The 17,171-nt window shown below is 46.3% G+C and overlaps 4 protein-coding genes across 4 annotated transcripts; 3 read left to right on the forward strand and 1 right to left on the reverse strand.

Annotated features, from left to right (window-relative positions):
• Window positions 1–1,340: 1,340 nt before the first annotated feature.
• Window positions 1,341–15,608, reverse strand: LOC131265359 (opsin-2). Its single transcript, XM_058267617.1, has 5 exons — window positions 15,455–15,608; window positions 15,087–15,261; window positions 13,699–13,884; window positions 2,568–2,698; window positions 1,341–2,492 (listed from the first exon to the last, which is right to left on the reverse strand). The coding sequence occupies exons 1-5, from the start codon at window positions 15,606–15,608 to the stop codon at window positions 1,561–1,563; spliced, it is 1,578 nt and encodes a 525-aa protein (XP_058123600.1). The 3' UTR covers window positions 1,341–1,560.
• LOC131266671 (uncharacterized) lies at window positions 5,933–6,943 on the forward strand. Its single transcript, XM_058269273.1, has one exon. It carries the CDS (start codon window positions 5,996–5,998, stop codon window positions 6,740–6,742), a length of 747 nt encoding a protein of 248 aa, XP_058125256.1. The 5' UTR covers window positions 5,933–5,995; the 3' UTR covers window positions 6,743–6,943.
• Window positions 7,969–8,848, forward strand: LOC131266673 (uncharacterized). The gene has a single exon (XM_058269275.1). It carries the CDS (start codon window positions 8,058–8,060, stop codon window positions 8,598–8,600), a length of 543 nt encoding a protein of 180 aa, XP_058125258.1. The 5' UTR covers window positions 7,969–8,057; the 3' UTR covers window positions 8,601–8,848.
• On the forward strand, window positions 10,502–12,414 carry LOC131266659 (ubiquitin carboxyl-terminal hydrolase 42-like). Its single transcript, XM_058269259.1, has one exon. The coding sequence runs from the start codon at window positions 10,779–10,781 to the stop codon at window positions 12,246–12,248; it is 1,470 nt and encodes a 489-aa protein (XP_058125242.1). The 5' UTR covers window positions 10,502–10,778; the 3' UTR covers window positions 12,249–12,414.
• Window positions 15,609–17,171: the final 1,563 nt, after the last annotated feature.

The raw sequence follows: 17,171 nt of genomic DNA on the forward strand, positions 1-17,171 counted from the left end.
ATTGATCCAACAGAGACTTATTATTATTTGTTTTTAAATGACTTTTCTCTTTCCCTTGAAACCTGCACTAATTATTTATATGCGTGTGTGCCTTTCACAACTATTAACGAGTGAGGAAACGAAAATGATCAAAACGTCGACAACGAACTTCGACAAAACTCTTGGTTTAATTATTCAACAAATTTGGTTAGGAAAGGTCGGTTTTTATCTAGAAGCGGGCAGTTTCACATCACATTTGCGGAAGATTTATTACCGAAGGAAATATTGGATCGGGAGAACGTACCGTTATCGTCTTTTTTTCTTAGAATGGTCCACAAGGAATAAAGACGTTCATACCAACGTAACATAGAGTCAACAATGTTGGGTGTTTGACTCTCTTAACCGTCGCTAAGAAAAGTTCGGCGCTGCGGATCACCGAAACTTCTGTCAGCCAGCCTCGGTAAGGGGTGCTGTTGATATCACTTAGCGTGATAGTTCCCGACAAAAACAACCACTTTATCATGCTGCCCTCCCGGACACTTGGGCCTAAATGTTGCCATTTGTGTCGATTCGTTCCACCCCGGAACCCTTGACTTTTCACATTTCGCCTTCTCCGGCACTAGAAAAAAGAATTGGAGTATTTCAGGAGGGTGGGGAAACTGGCAAGGGCTGGGTTATGGCCCAATGTGGTGCAATTGTTTTTCGTCTAGGAATGCTAGATTTTTTTGTCTCCCTCCTGATTCACTGATTCCCAATGGTTTGGGAATGATAAAAGAAACCCAAAAGGAAGTACACTGGCACACTCATGAATACTGCTGAATTAAGCAGAATTTTATGTTTGCTACATTTTTGGTGCTTTTCCGATGTAGCATAGCTAAAAAAGCACCACATGCAGCACAAAATGGAAAAGAATATAGAAAAAGAAACAATACTGCAGCTCGTATTTCAGTATCAATACTGCGCTCCAATAAAACGCCCATCAAACTGGACATTTGCTGGCTCATATGGGAAGGAATACATGCCTTCCGACAACAGGTGACCTACTTACAATGAAATCATAACATGACAGAAAATATCACTGCCAATACTAAGGAAAGGAATGGTTCGAATCATCTTGCACTTAACTTGCTCAGACTTAACTTCTCCCATTGTTTCTTCAGCTTCATCCTATGCTTCTCCTGGCATTAGTCAATGTTTGAAATGGGGTTAGGGTTATAGTATTCCAGGCCGCCACCAAAGATAATAACATCCTACCTGGCCGGGTATGCCATCGTTGTGTCTCCTTGTCTGCGAACCTCACCATCCTGATTTATCAATCATGCACATAGCATCGTTGTCCATATGTTTTTACCAAAGGGTAATTATTGAGATGAGTTTTCCGGTAATTTCCTGTGATTACCACATGTCGCTAAAATATTCGTTCACGTCGTTGTCCGCGCGTTGTGTCGACCATTCTCGGTGAGTGTTTCTAGGTGCTGTGTCTGCTTCTTCCCTTTTCCTCATTCCATACTACTACACAAAGGCACTGTTTTCGTAGTCGTCCGTAATGCGGAGGAGCTGCACTCCTCGCCTGCAACGTTGTTACATTTCTAGTGAAACCTCGAGCGACGTCTCATCGCCATTGGAGGCCTGCTTCTTGAGAGCCTTGACGACACCGCCGGGGGCAGCGGAGGAGTAGCTACCTCTGGCGGTGACCAGCCGACCGGAACGACCACCGGCGACACGGATGGAAGTAGTTCTGGCACCACTGGGAGTAGCAGCAGCTTGGTTCGTGCCGATGGAATCCTCACCGACAGAGTCACCCGCACGCGATCCACCCCGTGTGTAGTGTGAGGTCTGATACTGCGAATTGGGCCCATCGACGCCCCGGTTGCAGAACATACGCTCCAACATCTGCCGGTAGCGCGGATGGTTGATGGCGTAGAAGTACGGATCGATGCAGGCAGCGATCTTCGCAAACACGGCCGGTATCATCGAGTTGAGCGGGGTCAGATACTCTTCGTAACCGAACACGCCCAGCATCGCCACCACGGCGTACGGAGTCCAGGCGACAAACCACAACCCAATGATGCCAACGACCACGCCAGCCAGCTTCACCTCCGTCTTGTTCTTGCTCTTGCTCGACTGGATCGAGTTGGCGTTGATCACCACGAGCAGAATCTTGGCGTAACAGAAGCTGATCACCGTGAACGGTACGACCCAGGCGAACACAAAGTACACGAACATGAACACGCGTGCCTTGTCCGAGCGGTCCAGATAGTCGAAGCTGCACGCCGTCATGTACCCTTCCGCCGTGTAGCGACTGAGGCCGATATCGAGCGCCGGAAGGCCCGCGAACAGCAAACCGTACACCCAGGTGAAGGCGATCAGGATGTAACACTTCAGCTTCGTTGTCGAGCGATTCGGATTCAGTGGGTACACTACCACGTTGTAGCGATCGATTGAGATGACCGTCAGGGTGCCGATCGCAACCGTTCCACCGAGGGCACCCATCAGCGCGTACACCGTGCATCCTATCGGGAGGAAAGAGAAAGCAACCGGATTTACAAGTGTCTGCATTGTTTTTCCAGGAACTCGTGCATTTTTACCGATCGAACCAAGTGCCGGTCCTTGATGAATGCTGTTGTATATGAACATCGGTGCTTCTAACATGATGATGAAATCGGCCACAGCTAGATTGATGACCAAGTAGTTGGCTGGCGTTCGCAAAGATCGATATCTGCAAATAAGCGGAACACAAAGCATGGTGTCCAAATACAAATTACCTGTTAAAATAAAAAACTTGCTAACCACTACATCGATCATAATTAAGAAATTAACGTAGATTAACCTTTGTATTGCCATAAACCAAAATACCCATATTAACTTACTGAATTGCAGTGCATAAAATGCGAAAATAAACGAAATAGTTGGGTCCAAAAGTTGTATTGTAAAATATTTGCTATACATATTTTAATGTATGTATGTGTAGTGAGTTTGAGGATTATGTACTTGAATGCTTTATATACAACCAATGTCATCATGAGTGCAATCAAGAAATGCCGAACGTATTACATTTTCTAAGTGATTTTTATTCAATATCTTGTGGCAAGTGAAGACAGCAGGCGCTTGCCAGAGGACACTCTTCGTACCGAAAAGGTACGGATTCTTCTTTGAGATGCATCTGTGCTCGACTGTACCGAGAGCTTTCCTCGGGACCTCTCGAAGTTTAGGCACGACCAGCGGCTTCCATTGTTGATGTTTGCTGTCCCTTCTCCGCTGGTTATTCGTTCGCTGGAACTGCCTCCAAGAGATCTACCGTGGTACGACCGACACTACGACTTGCGTCACTCTCAAGGGAAAGGGCAAGGAGTGCCGTGACCGGGGATGTCGTCGGCAGGAACTGCATCTACTGTAACACATGCAGCAGCAACCGCGCTGCGTCGACAGCCTCACTGCGCTTGATAGAGGCGGGCGTCCTTCAGGAACAGCTCACACTGGAGTCTCGAAGCTGGAGGAGACCGCTCTGCAAACGGATATCTGGTCTCGTCGACGGACGTGTCCTAGGGGCGCGTATTACCGCTGTATATGTTGCGCTTCTCCCTTCGTCGTTTTTCCACTCAATAGAGTAGAGGTTGTGTCCGGCCAATTGGTCGGGAAAGTGGTGACATACCCGAAGGTAATGTCGAGCATCCGATGGAAATTTATAATGCGTGTCCATCGGTCACGCAGATTGTTCGGTTCGATACGAACTGAACAGTTCCGAATGGTGTGTTTGTGCAAGCACAGGTACACCTGCTTAAACATCTGACACAATTCCGGAACGGAGTAGTAAAACCGGCAGGATCGGCGAGGTTCAGAACGATGACGGTGCGTCACCTCTGCAGACGGTCGATACACTTTCCACTGGTACAATCTTTGAGAATGACATCATACGAACAACCGAGCTGAGGGCTTTACTTTTTACCACCCGGCATTGTAGATGATCTTCCTTCGATGTGGATGTCATGGTCACCTTCACAACGACACGAACACACTCCTGCGGTAAGATGGCGGCTTGTAGGCGATTTGCCAAACGCAACGCGTTTGGCCACTGCAGACAATAATGGTGGATGGTACCGAGTCACTGAGGTGCTTTTTATCAGTTCGATGACGTCGTCATTTGCGGTAATGCGCAGGGTTCTTCCTCTAACAGCAATCCTTTAAAGGCAACGGCTCGTTTCTCAACCCCTCACGGCACTGGGGAACCGGGCGGTTCCGACGAGGCTCACGGGGGTGTTCCGGCAGTCAGCGGCCACACGATGCTGCTGTGAGGACGGCTCTGGAGACTCCGAGCGTCCGCACCGAGCTGGTGGACGGGAAGTATTAACGGCCTCCCCACCGGAGTTTCCAAACGTTCGACGAGAAAGACGCCACACGGTTGTCACTGGTCCTCCGCCGGTAAGGAAGGCGGCAGCCCTCGGCCCCTTCATCCCGGCCCCGGGACGTAACGCTGGTGAGCAAATCTTTTCGGAATCAAATGTACAACTGAACCGAACATTGGTCGACCGGCGGTTTATATACGCCACTACTGGGTGAAATACAAAATTGGTGCGTCAGTTTTCCCGGGGTCACGAACACTGCATCACGGTGGCGTTGTTTCGGTGTTCGTGTCGAAAGAAACAATTCCAACACCAAGGTCCATACCGTGCGCTTGTGGTAGTTTTTTGAGAAACCAACTCGAGATGAGTAAATGCCGGCTATTCCGCCCAACGATTCATAGAACGGACGGATGACTCAAACAGCTGTTTAGTTCCGATTACGTTCTCCTATTTTAGTGTTTGCAGTACACATCCTACATTTTCACTAACTAGTTTCACTTGATAGTTGATATATTTAAATGCTAACATTGCGTTTTAAATAACTTTTCTCATTTCATTCAACCATTTCTTCGATATCCGTTCCGCTGCACCGGAAACGGTCCTTCATATTCTATTACTCCCCACCAAATCAAAACACTCGCGACCCTGTCTATCGGAAGGTCAAATCCGAGTGCATTCAATTCACGCCAAATGCGGATAACAAGTAACGGATATGCCATGACGATCATACGCTGATCACCGTTCAATGAAGCCACTCGATCGTACACCTTGCCCAACAGATGAGTGCAGAGAAACTGAAGAAAGGCCCCCAGAATGCTACCGTCCGTGTGGACCGAGAGAAAGGAGCCTCTTGTCCAGAGAACTATCCCTTCCATCTTCACCTGCGGTAAACAAAGAAAGGTTTGATAACAACCGGATCGGAAGGAAGTAGGAAGGAGTAGCCATTCCCCACTACCTGCTTTCTAATGCACCAATCAAAGTAGTCGTCAAATTAAAAAAAAAATTATAGAGAGGGCGGAGATTGATATTTGTCTGGAAAGTAATGAAATGTGGATAAGTTTTTCTGGATGATGCAATACACAAAATTATTGAACAAGATTTTAAATACTATCCTCAATCATTGGATAGTATTTTAAAAACTTTTTAATCAAGTGCATTATTCATTTGAAAATTTGTTGAACAAACACATATATTGTGTAGATTGTCGTTTCATCGAGCAGGGAGTACCGATGATTCAACTGCCAACTTTAGTTGTATCTGTCCCGCCGGTTGCTGGCAAACATCTTTCATGGTCGTTGTTACAACGGTGGTTTGTGGTATTGGATGCTCAACTAGCGTTGGACATCTATTTTGATGGTTCACTTGAATGTTTAAAATTATCATAATAATGAAATTGAATATATTTGAGGTGACTAACATTTTTTTAAATTAATGAACTTAAGGGAAACAAATCTAGCACATGAAAGTGTTTGAATTAGAAGTTTGGTGAGCGACAAAAATCTATTCATTTAAAGCAGCTTGTAAGTTCACCACATGCCTGACGAAGCCCCATCTCTAGTACTTTCGAATATAAATATACGCGCGGCCTGCTCGGACCGGTCGATAGTATTCGCAGTCTCTCGTCGAGCGGCGACTGCACAACATCTCATTTGTTGGTGCTTGCGAAACAACAAACAATGGCAGCGCAGACTATTGGAACCATTCCAGAGTTCATCGTCAACTGTGACGATTGGAATGTGTACTACGAGCGGTTGGAGCAGTTTTTCGAGGTCAACGAAATAGCGGATGAAAAGCGGAGCGCGTTTCTTATCAGCTGCATCGGTAGTCACGCGTACAAGAGCCTTCGTGACCTGTGCCATCCCACCCTGCCGAAAGACCGTCCTTTCGAGGAGCTCTGTGAACTCCTCCGCAAGCAGTTCAGCCCGCAGGTGGCCATTTTCCGCGAGAGGACACACTTTTACAACGCGACACAAAACGTCGGCGAGAACGTGACCCAGTGGTATGGGCGGCTGAAGAAGCTCTCCGTGGATTGTAAGTTCGGCTCGAACTTGGAGGCAGTTCTGCTGGACAAGTTCATCACCGGGTTGCGGCCGGGACAGGTGCTGGATCGATTGTGCGAGGAAAATGAAACGCTGAAGCTCGAGCAGGCACTCGACATCGCCGTCAACAAGGAGTGTGCCGTGCGAGAAACGGGCTATCAAGTTCCGGCGTACTGTGGTGTTGCTGGCGAAAGCTATCCCGTGGCCAGAGGATGCTGCACATGTGGAGGGGCACCAAAGCCGGCCCAGAGTGAAGACGGTTCCATCTGCGATGAAGGAGGTGCCGGCGGACGAGGCCAAGGCCGCACTCGTAACAGAAGGCGAAATGCAGCGGCTCGTCGCAATGCCGCTAAAAATGCCGATGGATCAGAAGCCGGAGATTAAGTTCTACCTCAGGATTAAAGTATGTTCGTGTACTTTTCGGTCATTAGCGTAACAAGGCTGTGGTTGAGTAATGTTAGGAATTGCTTAAAACTTATTTTAACATATTAAAATTGAATAAATGCCAGGCATTTGTGCAAACGACAAGGAATACAATAAAGATGTATGCACAGGAGCAGTATTTTTGCTCGTATTGAAATTAAACCTTTCCATGCTTATACTTCATTTGTGAAAAAAAAAATCCGAACCAGATATTTTTGCAAGCCGTAGCTATTTTTGCGAGCCCAAGTCTACACATACATTCCAATCGAAGATTCGCTGCTTCTTTTTGCGCATACCGAAAAACGACAAGATTGTTTTCGTGAACATAGAAAACCGGTTAGCACTCCGTCGTTAAGAACATAAAAAGCATGTTTCTGAAATGCAACAAATTTAAACGAATGTTCATGCAAATCAAATTGCAGCTCTTTGGCCAAACCTTTTTTGTTTCCTTTAGTTAGAATTCCTATGAATTTGATTGGTAGTTCCCTAACAATTTTTTGTACATTTCCATGTCTCAGATGACCGAAGCGTAGTAAAAGTCCCAGCAGTAAAAGTCCCAGAATATGTTTGGGGAAAGTAGCAAAATGCGGTATCAACAAAATAAAATAGACAATTAACTAACCTAAACAATTCAAGGAAAAAAATAAATCTTTGATTCCGGGGATTTATACTAAAATAATCATCACTTAATGTGACTCGTGTGGTTTCAAATTTAGCTTATTTGGTAACGATTATATAGTTTGTAAGAATATTTCCCTACGTAAATTCCAAAAATAGATGAAATTACGCTACGATTGCATTGACATATAATCATGACTCATTGAAATACATTTCATTTCACAACCTTATACTGAATGCTGTTTGATAAGTCAAAAAAAACCCGGCATCAAGTTGTTGTGTGTGTGGAAGATAGTCGATGCCAGCAGTGAAAAGCATAACCGCGAATATGGCAACAACCCACACCGCGCATTTGTTCGGTCGAGATGACATCATCTTTTTCAAAGAACCGCGAGTCTGACGCACACGCGGCCACCACGGAACGTACACGATACGGTGTACGTACACTGTGTTTCGAATGCAGCGTACGTTTGAATTGGTGCCGGACGCCATGGCGCCACAAACACCGGTCTCGCCAGCGGTGGGGACGTTTGCCTCCCGGAAGATTATATATGCCGGTCCGTCATGCCATCGACCGTTCAGTTCGTTTCACGTACGAACAAGTTTCAGACCGCATAATCTCGCAGTCCGCTACGGGCAGCTAATCAAGCAGACGAAAATGGTCGGTCAGTCGATGGTCGGTTCGATTCCGGAGTTCGATGGATTCGTCGACGACTGGAACGTGTACCAGGAGCGGTTGGAGCAGTTCTTCGAGGTGAACGATATCCCGGACACAAAGCGTACGGCTCTGCTGATCTCGGTCATCGGAAGCGATTCGTACAAAACGCTACGGGACCTGTGCCATCCGGTGCTACCGAAGAGCCGTACCTTTGAGGAGCTGTGCGAGCTCCTGCGCAAGCAGTACAGCCCGCAGGTGGCCATCTTCCGCGAGCGAACACAGTTCTACAACGCGAAGCAAAACGCCGGCGAAAACGTAACACAGTGGTACGGACGGTTGAAGAAGCTTTCGGTGGATTGCCGGTTCGGTGAGAACCTGGAGGCGATCCTGCTGGACAAGTTTGTGACTGGGCTACGCAGTGGCATGATTATGGACCGGCTGTGCGAAGAGAACGAAGGGCTCACGCTGGAACTGGCCTTGGAGCTGGCGGTGAACAAGGAGTGTGCGCTCAAGAGTGAAGTGGCGGGTGCAGGGGGATTATAAATTAACTCTCCCCCCCCACGGTGCCCTCAAATGTTCGCTGCGGACGAGTATTAGGGGGACACCATGAGCTAATATTATTAGCGCATTACAAGAACCTTACGTGATAAGCTACTGATTAAGCTGAAAGGAAATGAATGATTGTGAAGGTCTCATTGCCTCGAAGGGACCGGTTGCGTGCGTGTGACTGAATGTTGAACGTGAGAGAGCGCTTGTGATGACTTCTAAGTCTTCTCTATAATAAGATTATTCATATAATGAGTATAAGTGAAAATTTGTCTAAGCAATAAACCGCCATACGAAGTTATGGTGTGGATCTCCGTGGAGCACAAATGAAACCAATGTGTTGATTAATTGCAAGGACTGTGGGGACGATGGGAACGATGGGAAAAGTGAAAGAAAATGCTCCCTTATAACCATTATAGTATTACGATGATAGTGACGTACGTGTTCGCTGGGATGGATGATAAATGACGTAGCGATTCTGCTTGAAAACAAAATATCAATTTCCCTGAAGGGTTGACGACACGATGTGTTATCTAGTACCGGCCCCTTAGCGTTGCCACACATTTCAACAAGTGACTACAGACTGTTGCTCGATGGACTTTTATGAAGCATAATTGACAAGTGATACTTTAATATCCCGAATCGGCAACTGCCTCGGTGTTTCCGCCCCCGTTCGAATAAATTTTCACGTGTTGCACGTCGTCGGTGCAAATGGTTGCCACGGGCAGGTTGCTTGGAAACGTACAGATCAGACAGGCATCTGACGTCTGTGAAATGCAAGACTAAAATGTGACGAAGCATAGAGCAAATAGGTGGATTGTTTTCACTGACGGTACACCATGTCGGGATGGAGATAATATGAATGCGGAAAAGTTGGGTTCTGCGTGGTTTAGGACTATGCTGAATTTTGAAATGGTGTATGAATTTCCTATGTGGTGTTTGTGGTGGGAAACAAATTACCTTTCCGCTCTAAAGGACATTATAATAACTGACTGCTTGTAACACAATGTGGACAAAACTATAAAAACATTTATGAACGCTTTTCGGCAAATAAGAATAGAATATAGTCAAGGGAATAACTATTAACGGATGAAAACATTCACTGATTGACGATAATTTTAAGATTTTTTCAAATAGTATTTTATGAGTGCGTATTCTTCCCAAACGCGTAAAAACAAAATGAATTATTTAGTTGACATCATTAGGAGTGAAATTGCAGGTTTGCAATTTATAAAAAAAAACGTGAGTCATTCAAATGGCATTCAACCAAATCAACTTGACTCCACGAACGGTAACAACATGCGATAAGGTTTATAGTTGTGCGTAAAGTAAACAATTTCACGTGGACTATTGATAGACTATGACTAATGGACATTTGCGCTGATAAGGCTTCAACAAGATGTAACTTGTTGGGACAGGCTTTCTCCATGCATCAAAGCGTCTTCCTACTACATTACGCAACCAATATTGGTTTCACACGCGGGTTCAAACATGCACGATCGTGTTTGGTCGAGATTAAGAACCTTGACGTCATGATCCGTCATTCTGTTTTTCCTTCCGGAACATGAGTATCTCTCAGAAAGGAGGGGAAGGGAGGAGGAGGGGGTCATGGATCGTTGATTTGCGGAGGGTGGGAAGCGAGGTAGTGGAGTAGATTAACCAACACTGATGCAAGAGGTATACGATCGTGGTGAAATTGCCCCACTCCGGCGTACGATGACTCATCACATGCAGTTTTGATGAGAGGATGGCAAGGTTGCGAGGGGGGGGTGTGGATAGGAGGAAAGCGGCGGGGCTTGTGTTACCGGTGATAGTATTAGTTTTGCCGGTAGGCCGGTGGTAAACAAACGGCACAAAAACAACAACACATGGATGGGCAGATAATGACCGGCTTTGTGGTGGCCGGTTTTGCGTCGTTGTATAAAAGACCACTGGAAGGGCGTCCATTGCATCAGAGTTGACATTCGACTGTTGCAACCAACAGCGTCGTATAGCAAACAGCGAGAAGGGAAAGTTGTTCAGTCAAGTTGAAGCAACCAGCAGCGAAGCAAGAAGCAAAAGCGATCCAGTTGTGAAGCTCCCAATCAAGAGACAAAGGAATAAGTTAAGTGGAAGAAGTCGCGAAAAACCCGGACAACCAGAACGATTAAGGAAGAGAGAGGTCCAGCAGGCACCATGTCGAAGCAGACAGCGGTAACGAGTATCATCCCGGAGTTCCGGGGTGCTTCGGACGATTGGAACGTTTATCGGGAGATTCTGGAGGAGTTTTACCGAGCTCACGGTATTACGGGAGCAGCCAGGGTTCCCGTGTTGATCAGCGTGATCGGCAAGGACACGTATCGTACGCTACGAGGTCTCTGCCATCCACGATCGCCGAAGGAGATGGATTACGACGAGCTGTGCAAGGTTCTCGCCCGTCAGTTTATACCGGAGATCGCCATCTTCCGTCGCCGGTCCCAGTTCTACCGGGCGGAGCAGCGTCGTGGAGAGAGTGTAAAGGATTGGTACGCCAGACTGAAGGCGTTGTCGATGGAATGTGCGTTCGTGGAGCAGCAGCTGGAGCCGTTGCTGTTGGATCGGTTCGTTATCGGTCTGGCACCGGGCCCGGTACAAGATCGACTCTGCGAGGAACGCCCCGACAGCCTGACGCTCGAGCGAGCCGTTGATTTAGCGGCCACCAAGGAAGCCGCACTGGTGGAAGACCACGAGCAGAACGTGGAGGATCTGGTGGCAGAAGATTTCGCCGGAATGGCACTGGACGAGGGTGAGGGACATCGCCGCCGACATCGCCATGGAAAACACTTCTATCATCGGTTTGGTGTCGATGGACATCACGGACACGGCCATGGGCACGGACGGCGACACCACCACGGACATCGGCATCATCGTCGAGAGGTTGGTCCACCGCATTCCGATTTCGAGGAAGCACACGGCCGACGCCATCATCGTCATCACGGACCACCGCATCGCTTTGGACCTGAAGGGCACCATGGACACCACGAACATGGACATCATCACGAAGGCCGCCATCGTCATTTCGGACCACCAGCTTTCGGTCCCGGTGCATGGCATGGAGGAATGGCACACCATGGTCGTGAGATGCCACCCCGGCACTTTGGTGCTCCACCATTCGGACCGTGGGGCGGTCGTGGGCATCCATTCGGTAGACCCGGCGGCCTAGAGATGCCCGGAGTCGGAGAGGATTTCTGTCGGCGATTTAGACGCACAGAAGCTGAGCGTTCCTGCCGCAAGGGACGCAAACACTGTCGACGTCGCCGCAGCAGCAGCAGCTCCAGTAGCAGCAGCAGCAGCAGCTCGGGCTCCAGTTCATCCGAATCCTCAACATCCAGCGCCACGAGCTCGGACACTCCCGATGAAGCGCAAATGGAAAAACGTGGAAAGCGCTGCCACAAGATGCGTAAGGATGGAATGGAGTGCAAGCGATACGGAAAGCGGTATGGTGGCAAGTACGGAAAACACCATGGCCATCGTGGTGGACGGCACCATCGTCATCGTCATCACGAAGAGGGAAGCGAAGGATGCAAGCGGAGACAGAGAAAGCAGGGCGATGAAGAAGCGGAGAAACAACCGGAGCAAGAACCAACCGGAACCGATCCTACGACCGAACCAGAGTTGGTCGATTAGGATATTCCTAGGCGTGGCTGATCTGAAGTCGGCAAAGGCGAAAGCTTTTTATCTTTAAACATATAGTTATGCATGTACTCGTCACCAAACTATAAACAGGCCATCACAAAAAAAAATATTAATGTAATGAAAAGCGAAACAAAAAAAAACAAAAAATAAACAAAAAGGTGGCATAAAAAAAATTAAATCACTAAGCACGAGAAGTTACAATAATTTTATGAAGTTCAACAAAGAAAGAAAAATATTATACAACTGGTGAAAAAAACGAGAGGGTATCATAAACTTCTTATGTCCTCCGATCGGATTGTGACTCTACCGTATCGAGGGAAGTTTTTCAAAACACCATTAAATAGCAGGCTTCCAATTATTAAGCGAATTCGTTTGGCGAGGTAGATCCACTCAGTTGGAAACAGTTATACATCATGAAACATCCGAAAGGAATAAAACGCCTTCAAATATACGTTTTTTACAAAAGTCATGGCGTTTATACATTTTAGCGGCACTTCCAGCGTTGCACAGTTACGTCTGCCTGACTGTAGTCAAGAGCTGTATGGTCTACTTAAAGGCGCTTAGCAACGAAGAGCCTTCTACGGTAGGTTTTTTTCCCCGCTTTTTTTTTATTTATCTAGTTAGTAAGAGAGGGATTTAGTTTTCCACTCGAGATGGATCGCGATCTATTTTTCGTTATTGATGCGAAGTCCACCGAAAGGGCACAAATGTGCTGAGCGTGCTGGTAGTGATAACAAAAGAAAATGATTTACTACCTGCCACCGATAGAACGTTTTGCACGTAAACAGATTCACCCGCCCATCGCCGGTTGCTCTTGCGGCATCATTGTAACGCTGTAAACATGATACGAACAGATATTTCCCAACGATCAACGTTGGAGAAAAAGTTTGAAAAGTTTTCCACGATAAGGTCTGTTGTTTTCAATGGGTTTTTGGGAAAAATGAGTAAATTTCTTTTTTACAGCGCAACTTAACTTATTTCCCCCCCCCCCCCCCCCCCCCCCCTCCGAACCAGTTAGTTTTTCCAAACGGGATATTGAATACATTGTGCGGATTGTGAAATGGCTGCGGAAAACATCGACCAACCCGGAATGGGCGGAGATAAACTTAACACGGACACGCTTGCCGACGGCATCGCTTGTTTGTTTGCTGTTCCCTGGTTTTCGGGTAATTTCGTGAGTCGTTACATAAATATTAATCACCGGTACGACATCTTCACATCACCACGGGAAACCGGCGGAAGCAACAATTCCATGTGTTTCCGCAAGGGCGTAGGTTGCAGCAATGCGTCGCTGCTTTGACCCATCACTTGATTTATGTTTATTGCAGGAAAAATCGAATCCCGTCAAAACGGCTACGAGCTGCGGCGAAAAGATTAACGCGCGCGCCCGAAATCGATCGACAGTAGGAATAGGAATCGGAGGAAAATATAACTAACGTACCTGTAGAACATGAAGACAACCAGCGCGTTTCCGATTACGCCGAACAGCATCATCACGCAGTAGAATACGGCCAGCCCGTAGTGTTCGCCCGCTGTCGGTGGCTCGAACTGGAGCCAGAAGGGATTCACTTTGGCCACGAACAGTGGATCCACCGGTAGCACGAACCCCGACCGGACGACGTATTTGCTGTGTGTATCCGGAAGAGAAACAAGACCGTAAATACTCAACAAAACTTTAGGCGGCGGCTAGTGGCAGAAAATATGGACAGTTCCGATTGTACACATTTCCGGGACGTCGTAGGGACGATTGGGTGATTCTGGTGATAGGATCGATCGGAATAAATTTTGATTACTATTGTAGATGTCCTGACGGGGGCGGTAGGCAGCATCCCGTTAACAACGGCGTGTTGATTGAATTTCGCCAGAAATGTCCGTGTCCGCGGTGGTCTTCTTCCTTTTACCGACCTTGATAAAGCATGAAGTTTGTGGTCGTTGGACCAAGCGTTGCAAGCGGGAGCCGGATTTACGCTGCCTACCGTACCCATTTGCACATTTTCGTTACGCGAAACACATTTACAGCTGCACAAAAATAAGTCTCGTTTTCGGGGCCAAGCGTTCCCGGACGTAATGGTATGGAAATGTAACGACGGTACATTCAATGATAGTGGAATCTAAAAATAAATGTATCGTACAGCTGGTGAATTCGGTGAAGCCTGATACGATTCTATAAACACATTTCTAGCTCTTTTCAAGTAGAAAGGATGATCTGAACATTGTAAAACAATTTTCTTTTGTAGTAATTGAGCCACTTTTCTTACGCCTTCAAAATTATCCTAGAGATATTTTTACGGTTTCCAACTTGTTGAAACAATACCGGAGTTTACTTGTATGGTTACCAATTGTTTCTCTTTTTAAAACCCCAGCTAGGGGGTATCACCTTCCAAAAGCATCATTAAATCTGGGAGTAAAGTTTTACAATGTTTTCACGAACGAGATGCACATAAACAGGACGACCAATTGAAACCAAACGAATTTTCCCAAGTGTCGTTCATATAGCTTCCTCGATGCTTCCTCTTCCGAAACGGAACAAAAGTTAAATAAAACGGAATTTCGCATAATGGTTGATGGAGAAATTCAAGAACTCCACCTTATCGCGATCGAATTCGCGTTTATCTTTCCGTTCGAACGAATCGGCGTCAGCAGCCAGCAACATCAAACGCGACCAAGTTGACGGTAGTAGACATTGTGCTCACACGTGGATAACATCATTTAAATGCAATTAGTGAAGAATCAACCGATTTCCTTTCCTCTTTGTCTACGCGTCTCATTCACGAGATGAAAGTGTGGCTGATATTATCCATTCAGGAATTCATCCTGCCATCAGCTTACCTCCAGAGAACAGCGTTGTCGGTGGAATTGCTGAAGCTGTTCATGCCGCTGCTTTCGTTGCTATTGGCGAAGGACGTGAGTGCTGTTGGCAGCAGCTCCCGAGCATATTTGTGGACAGCATTTTCCGTCGGGGACACAACGGATGGTAGCTCCGTTGTTTCGGGTTGCATTGTGTCTACAAAAAGAAGAAAACAGTGTCAGTAAGAACGAAACGTGGCCAATGAATGGCTTACGGTTGAGTAATCCATGCTCATTCTATGTCCCTTTATGCTCATTTTTAAGGACACACGATAAGGTAAAAAATATACTCTAATCGCAAAACTGAACATAGGGTTTAACCGTTGCTGGCAAAGGGATGAATTACTTACCCAGTTTGTTGTGCATAGCTTCACCGACCACAGTGCTAATTCCCGGACCGCCGAGGACACGCCGAGGTTCTATCAAGCCCTGGAACGATGGGCTGCTGCTGGTGAAGGTGATTTCGTAAAGCAGCATCACTAACGTTATTGTTTTGGCCGACATTCTGGATGTTCTCAGTGGTATGTTCAGTAATTCTGTTTTTACCACGTTACAATGAATAATCCGACGGAAAAGAGTCTTATTTTTTACTCTTCTATATTCTTCTCGTTTTGCCGAGGTCGTTTTTCTATTTCGTTTTCGTGTTCCTAGTGACGGCGTAGTTTTTCACGTATTATCGCTTTTAATTACGGAAACATCTCCGTCCATCGACACTCCTCGGATGCACGGTGCATTTCCCGTTTGATGAACCTGCTTCTACCAAACCAGTCTGTGGTCGGAAAGGAAGGTCTGGCTGCGCGGTAGAGGATTATGAAAATTGCTTCCACCACTCAGCTTGTTTTACGCCTGTAAAACCTGCAAGCAAAAGGAGAAATAACAAATTTAGGATACTTTAATTGAAGCAATATGCGCGGAAATGTGGTCGGGGGTGAATGGATAGCGTTAATAGAGCTGTAATGATGGAGTGAAAAATAAAAAGCAAACCTGACTTCAACTTAGGCTTTCCAAAAAAGTAACGTCGCCTTATTGTAAAGCTGTGTCAATTTCTCAAGCAGCTTAAAATTGTTTTGTTTTTCGAAAATAAAATTATACGATACATATTAAACGCGAGCTTTTAATCTTAGTGGAAAGTGAATAAAACCCAGTCCAAGACTCCTCAAACGAATGCAAATAACTTTAGTACATGATAAATATTTACTCGAGGTAGCCGTAATATTAAAGTGTTTCGTCAAACAATCGTCTTGATTAAGAGGCAAAACTAAGAGGGTTAACTGAAAAAAGGTCCACCAGAGAATTTTGCTCCGATATCTCTGACCCTAGCTCGGTATTGTAATAGAGGTCGGGTTCATGAACACGCTAGAAGTTTGTGGCCGAATAAGACCGACGGTACGTGAGGGAACCGGACCAGTCAGTTGTGATAAGAAAAGTTCAACGACAGAAACAGATTTTGCTCCATGGCATGGGCGACGTAAAAGGAAAGCCACATGAAGATATTGTTAAAGCGCTACCATAATAAGCTTCGGAAGAGCATAAACAATGCTCATCTTCAATCGTTGGTCACGGATTTTGCTGGAAAACTGTTGTATGTTTCTGACCGTCTACCAAGCGGAAATGTGTGCTTTTCAATTTCATTGTCCGTCAGGTTTTTCTTCCCATTTTCAGACGTCTACTCTTAGCACAAGTATTCTCTTCTCATTTCATGATGGTGTAGGAGGTTAGATAGAATGATTGTCATGGTCTGCGAATTTTTCACCATTCTCGTAGTGGAACGACGTGTGTTCTATCGCTACCGTCCGTGAAAAAGACGTGTCTAAATACCCACAAAACGTGGGGAGCGGCGTCGGAACATCATTAAAATTCATCTTGACAAGAGTTCTCGAAATCCTCTATGTATTTGTTGGATTACCAGACAGTCGTGCACAAGTCGACTATGGGCAGCCACATTACTAACAAATGCTTTGGATTGCGTGTAGGTTAAGAAACTGAGAACGATTGCAAACTTGTTTGAACTGAATCTGTTCTAAGCCGTAGACAAGTGGAACAACAAGCCGAGTTGTAGTTCACAAC

This window comes from Anopheles coustani, chromosome 2, assembly GCF_943734705.1.
Source record: "Anopheles coustani chromosome 2, idAnoCousDA_361_x.2, whole genome shotgun sequence".
In the NCBI taxonomy this organism is placed as follows: domain Eukaryota; kingdom Metazoa; phylum Arthropoda; class Insecta; order Diptera; family Culicidae; genus Anopheles; species Anopheles coustani.